The 6,237-nt window shown below is 45.9% G+C and overlaps 1 protein-coding gene across 1 annotated transcript; it reads right to left on the reverse strand.

Annotated features, from left to right (window-relative positions):
* Window positions 1-1,822: 1,822 nt before the first annotated feature.
* Window positions 1,823-2,515, reverse strand: MPC1L (mitochondrial pyruvate carrier 1 like). Its single transcript, XM_027608989.2, has one exon. It carries the CDS (start codon window positions 2,458-2,460, stop codon window positions 2,020-2,022), a length of 441 nt encoding a protein of 146 aa, XP_027464790.1. The 5' UTR covers window positions 2,461-2,515; the 3' UTR covers window positions 1,823-2,019.
* Window positions 2,516-6,237: the final 3,722 nt, after the last annotated feature.

Below are 6,237 nucleotides of genomic sequence, written 5' to 3' on the forward strand. Positions count from 1 at the left end.
TTCCTCCCACAATGTCCTGGGGTTGGTTCATGTGGCCAATAGGACACAGCTGAGTGATGGTATGTCACTTCCCAGATGATGCTATAGACTATGGCTTCCATCTTGGGCTTTCTCTCTCTTGGAACACTTGGAGGGAAGCCCTGTCGTGAGCAGCCCTGTGGCTCCCGTGCCAAGGGACTGAAACCTGCAAACAACTGTGTGAGTGAGCTTACCACTTACTGCAGTCCAGAGACCGCAGCCCCAGCAGACAGCTGAAACCCTGAGCCAGAAGCACCCCGCTAAGCCCCTCCCAGATTCCTGACCCTCAAATTATGTGAGATAGTATTTGTTGTTTTACACTAAGTTTCGGGGTGACTTATTACATGGGAATAAATAACATACACAGTAGTTTTCCAGAGTTTTTCTCCCCCGTATGCAGAGTGTAAAATGCAGAAACTGCCTACAAAAAGGACTACTGCTTAGATGCCATAGAAGATAAGGTAAGGGGCGCCTGGGTGGCTTAGTCGTTAAGCATCTGCCTTCGGCTCAGGTCACGGTCCCAGGACCCTGGGATCGAGCCCCACATCGGGCTCCCTGCTGGGCGGGAGGCCTGCTTCTCCCTCTCCCACTCCCTCTGCTTGTGTTCCTGCTCTCGCTGTCTCTGTGTGTCAAATAAATAAAATCTTAAAAAAAAAAAAGATAAAGGGGAATCTTCCAGAGTTCCACTAACGTTGTGCCTGTCTTATCTAAGACCTGATGTCTTCAGAACCTTTCAGAGAGTTGTGTTCAATTTCTTTGCATTTGAAATCTTTTTTTTTAAAGATTTGTTTTAGAGATAGAGTGAGCGAGCATGGGGAGGGGCAAAGGGAGAGGAAGAGAGAAATTTTAGCAGACTCCTTGCTGAGCTTGGAGCCCAGTGAGGGACTCTATTTCAAGACCCTGAGATCACAACCTGAGCCCAAACTAAGAGATGCTTAACCAACTGCTCCACCCAGGGGCCCCTCTTTGCATTCAAAATCTTTAACAAAAGCAGGGTTTAAGCACTCTTCACCCAATAAACCACTCTAGAACTTCCTGCATCCTTCAGAGGCAGGAAATTTGGGGTCAAGTCCTAGAGGGCAGCCTCTGCTGCAGAGACAATGGCCTTACACTCACAGCCCCACCCTTCTCTTTCCCCTCCTCATGCAACCTGGTTTAAGACAAGTCCTTAGTTTCCTAGGGGGACACTGTGGGCTAATTACCGTTGACCACTGACCCTCACCCCCAACCCTAGCTAGCATTCAACACAGGGCAATAGGCTTACCAGTTTTACCAACTGCCATTTCCCAAATTTTTAGGCATGAAGAAAAGAGGAAAGGATTGTGATTTTGTCGTTCTTATTTTCAGTTTACCTAGAATCCAGGGTTGACAGCAACTAACCTCAGAGTTATTTATCCTGTTTCCATGGTAGATTCTATAATTCCTGTCCAATCACCAAGAGATTCTAGGTTCTCTTAATAAGTACTTTTTAAAAGCCTAAACTGGTTTTTCACTGAATTCATTTAAACCCACTTCGAAGTATTTCCCTCAATAGCAGTAACCCCCGACTTATTTTTGCCGTAGAGATTAATGCCTGTACCAAGTTTTAAAAATCATTTATGCTACCGAGCAGCGTTATTTGGCCTGGACACCCAAAACGAGGAACAAAACACCATCTCAGGAACACTTTTCATTCAGTTTTCCTCCCCCTGTAAAAAACTAACCCTCGAAGTGAGGGTCCCATGAAGAGGAAGACCAGCAAATCTACCCTCACCTAAAGAACATTTTATTTCCAGATCACAAAATAAACAACACTCAACACTTTGCGTTCTGTGCTATTTTCTATTTTTTACTAACCAAACTGCAAGTTTCAATCAGACTCCGCACTGTTTTATTAGAGTCAAAACCAAACTTCCCTGGTCTCTTCTTCAGGGAGAACAGTTCAGTGCTTGTAAGCTGCAAAGATGCGATCGGGCCCTCTCAGCCACGTTTCGGGGACCACGGGTTGGGGCAGGCGGCTGCTTAGCAGGAGTCGTCATCCTTAAAGTCGCAAACAGCCACAGGATCGCTGGTGGGACCGGTGGTGGCAGCAGTGGTGGAGGCCTCGGTGGCGGTGGTGGTAGCTGTCGCCGGCGCGGCGCTCCCGCCGTAGTGGTGATCCAGGTAGCGGGTCAGCTGCACACTCTGCGCCACCACGTTGGTGCTGTGGCACGCCAACAGCAGCAAGTTTCGAGGCTGTACACGATAGGCGAAACGCATGAAGGCCATCGAGTAGAAGAGGAACGCTGTTGTCATACGGCCACTGATGATGTCAGGCGGTTCGTTCATGTCCTTAAAGGCAGCCGCCGGTAAGCCGCAGTTGACCACGGGACCCCAGAAGTGCGTGCTGGTCACGTATTCCCGGAACTCCTTGGTCTTCAGGTAGTCCCTCGCCCTCCGCCACAGTGCCGCCACCATCGCCATGATGGCCGAGCCGTGAGAGCACCAACGAAATAAACAGCCAGCCCACAATGACGTAGGACGCAGAACTTACCCCGCGCAGCGTGGGCCTGTGACCTCGCGCCTTCGCGTGGCTGCCAGAAAGTGCTCCACACAGCACGTGCGGCTGTCGTGCGTGCCTGTGGGCGCGGGAGGTATAGCCACGACCCCGCAGTGGCTTTGCGTGACTGCCGTAAAGTGCGTCGGACAGGCACGTGCCGCTGTCAAGGACGCCTTTGGGGGCAAGGGGCGTGGCTTCACCCTCACCCCCGAGCAGTATAGCCGTAAAGTGTGCAGAGCATGAATGCTCTCGTGTGTGCGTGCGTGTCTGTTTCTCTAGCAAGGGTGAGACCACAGCCTCATCCTTCGCTCGCCATTGGGCTGTGACCACCGTATAACTCTCAGGGCTCCACGCGCCACCCAGGGAGGTGAGTGTCCAGCTGTGTGCTTCTCCTCAACTATCCAAAGGGAAAATTTGCCTGTTCTGCCAAGTCCGTGGGCAGTGTTGACTAGATGTTGATACAAAATCCTTCAACCAGGTACACAATTTTAGTCCTTACACAGTTCGCCTGAGTGTTGCAGATATAGTGACATCTCACCCATAAACATTTCCGCATCTGGCTCTCAACAGGGACATTCTCCTACTTAACCACAGTACAATAAACGACTCAGATACTTAACATTATGTACAGTGCTATTTAATATGCAGTGCATACTTAAATTTTATGGTTTTGTGGCTGGTGTTTTTTGTTGTTGGAGAGGGGAGATCCAGTCAAGATTCACATTTAGTTACCTCTTTTAATCTCCCTTAGTCTAGAGGAGTTCCCAGCGTTTTTTCTTTCATCACATTGACATTTTTGAAGAGTACAAATCAGTGGTTTTTCAGAATATCCTTAATTTGGATTCATATGTTTTCTCATAATTAGACTAAACATTTTGGGTCAAGAATACTACACATGGGATGGTGTGTCCTTAGTGCATTGCAGTGGAAGGCACATGATGTCATTTTGTTCCATCATTGGTGATATTAAGTTTGATTATTTGGTTTTTTTAAGTTTGACTATTTGCTTAAGGATTTGTCTGCCAGATTTCTCCCCTCTAATCAACAAATAATCCAAGGGGAGCCTCTCTGAGAGTGTATGGAAGTTCTACTCCCAACAGTCTTTCACCTAATAGTTAATCTCCATTGATGAAAATTATTAATGACAAAACTGATGATTATTTTCTAAGTGTTTTCTGTTTTTCTAATTGAAAATAACTATTGAAAAGTAGTTTTCATACATTGAGATACTAATACTTTAGTGATTTATAAACAAGACCATGGTATCTTTTAAAATTAATACATTCATTATCTTTATTTACATCCCAAATATTTCACAGATGTAGCTTAAAATATGTAGTATAATCATTGCTCAGAAGGAAAACAGCATGATTTTTAGATAACTTTTTTAAAATGCTGGGCTTCCAAATACGGATGAGTGGTATACTAGTGTAAATTAGTTCAGTATAAGTTTGGATTAATAAATCAGCAACCATGAATTGAAAGACATTTTAGGCCTACACTGTCAGATGCTCGATGCTCCAGTGTCCTAAAAGAAAGGTGAGTTACCACTTCTGTCCGCACAAAAACTTTCAGTACTTGTAGATCATCTCACTTGGGTTGTTACTTCATTTTGATTACCTATCGCTGTGTAATAAATTACCCTAGAAGTTAGTGGCTTACAACAACAGTCCTTTATTTTATTCACAAATTTGCAACTTAGGTGGGACTCAGTAGCTGTCCTTATCACCAGCTGAGGCAGCTCAGTTTGGGGCTGGAAGATCCGCTTTCAAAATGGCTCACTAACATGGCTAGCAAGTTAATACTCGTTGGTTAGGAGCTCGGCTAGGACTGTTGGCCGGGAGTCCTCAGTTCCTTTTCACAAACTGCTTATACTTCCTCACAGTATGGAGGCTGAGCTCCAAAAATAAGCGTAACAGGAAAATCAAATAGAAGCTCTGTGGTAGGCAGAATTTTACCCCCAGTGATCCTTGCCCTGGTATATCTCCCCTTGAGTTGGGTGGAACCTATGAATATGATTAGATTTCACTCCCATGATTATATGACAAAAGGGATTTTGCAGGTGTAAGTAAGGTCCCAAATCAGTTGACCTTAAGATAGGGAGATTTTGCACGTGAGCCTGATCTAATCACTTGAGCCATTTTAATCTGGGTCCATTCTAGAAGCCAGAGACAGGATGTCAGAGATTTGAAGTGTGAGAGGGATTTGATGTGAGGGAGATTATCTACAGCTGGCTTTGAGGGTGGAGGTGGCCATGTTAGCAAAGAATTTGGGTAACCTTTAGGAGCTGAGCGCAGCCCCGGCTGACAGCCAGCAAGGAGAGGCAGACCTCAAGTCCTGCAACCGCAAAGAACTGAATTCTGCCAACAATGCTGGGAGCTTGGAAGCGGATTTTCCCCTAGACTGTCTGAGAACTCAGTCCAGCCAACCCCTTTAATTAATCCTTGTGAGACCCTGAGCAGAGAACCCAGCCGTGCTGTGCCTAGAATTCTGACCTACGGACTGAGCTAATTAGTGGGTATAAGCCACTAAGTTTGTGGGTAATCTGTTGTGCTACAATACGAAACCACCAGTATCAGCTAGACTGACTTCTGTGATCTAGCCTCAGAAGTCACATAACATCGCTTTCTCCAGTCACACGCCCACCCAAAATCAATGAGAAAGGACATAGACCCACCTCTCAAAGGCAGGAGTATCAGTCCCACTTTAAGAAGAGCATGTGGGATGGGAAATATTGTGGCCACCTTTGGAAAACACAGTTTACCTTATTACTTAACTTGAAATCACATAATTCTAGACCATTGGAGTTGAAAGGATCTCACGGATTATCTGTAAAATGGGGATAGTGGCCCCTACCTCACAGCAGTATTGTGAGATTTCAGTGTGTTAATCCTTGTTCAGTGCTTAGTATAGGGCCTGGTATATAAGTGCTCCGTACATTTCTGTCATCATTATTGTCATCATTATTGTCATCCACTCCAACCCCCTCATTTTACAAATTAAGGCATGAAGCCTTAAGACATCGTGTCTTTTGCCATGGTGACACAGTGAATTGGCAGTAGACCGGGATTAAGGTTTCCTATTTCTCCCATCAGTCCTCTGCACAAATCACTTTATTTTTTTAAATTTAATTTTAATTTAATTTACTTATTTGACAGAGCTCACGAGCACAAGCGGGGAGTGGCAGGCAGAGGGAGAGGGAGAAGCAGGCTCCCCGCTGAGCAGAGAGCCTGATGCGGGGCTCCATCCCAGGACCCTGAGATCATGACCTGAGCTGAAGGCAGACGCCTAACCAACTGAGCCACCCAGGCACCCCATGCACAAATCACTTTAACATCTGATGTGTTTCTGTCTTTCCAGCTTCGTTGTAAGTTCCCTCAGACCAGGGAAAATATCACCGAAGAAACTGTTCCTTTTCCCCATGAGCCTTTTTCAGATGTGCTGACTGGACATGGTCCAAGTTGAACATGACAAGGTCTGCCTTTCAGTGGGGCATTTTACAGCTAGAGAAATGGAGGTACAGACAATGTGTGACTTTCCTGGTCGGTTCCAGGCTGGTAGATGCAGGCTGAATACAGTCTTTGTATAAGGTTTGTGCCTCGTAGATATTTGTTGGTCGTTAGAGTTGAAATGAACAGCCCCATTGGAGGGTAAGGCATTGTCATGGAGCTTGGCTAGCACTTGAAGAGAAACTGGAGGAA

Source organism: Zalophus californianus, chromosome X, assembly GCF_009762305.2.
Source record: "Zalophus californianus isolate mZalCal1 chromosome X, mZalCal1.pri.v2, whole genome shotgun sequence".
In the NCBI taxonomy this organism is placed as follows: domain Eukaryota; kingdom Metazoa; phylum Chordata; class Mammalia; order Carnivora; family Otariidae; genus Zalophus; species Zalophus californianus.

What these genes read in the sequence shown, in the direction of transcription:
- MPC1L (XM_027608989.2), bottom strand. Translation starts at nt 2,460, where the DNA reads ATGGCGATGGTGGCGGCACTGTGGCGGAGGGCGAGGGACTACCTGAAG.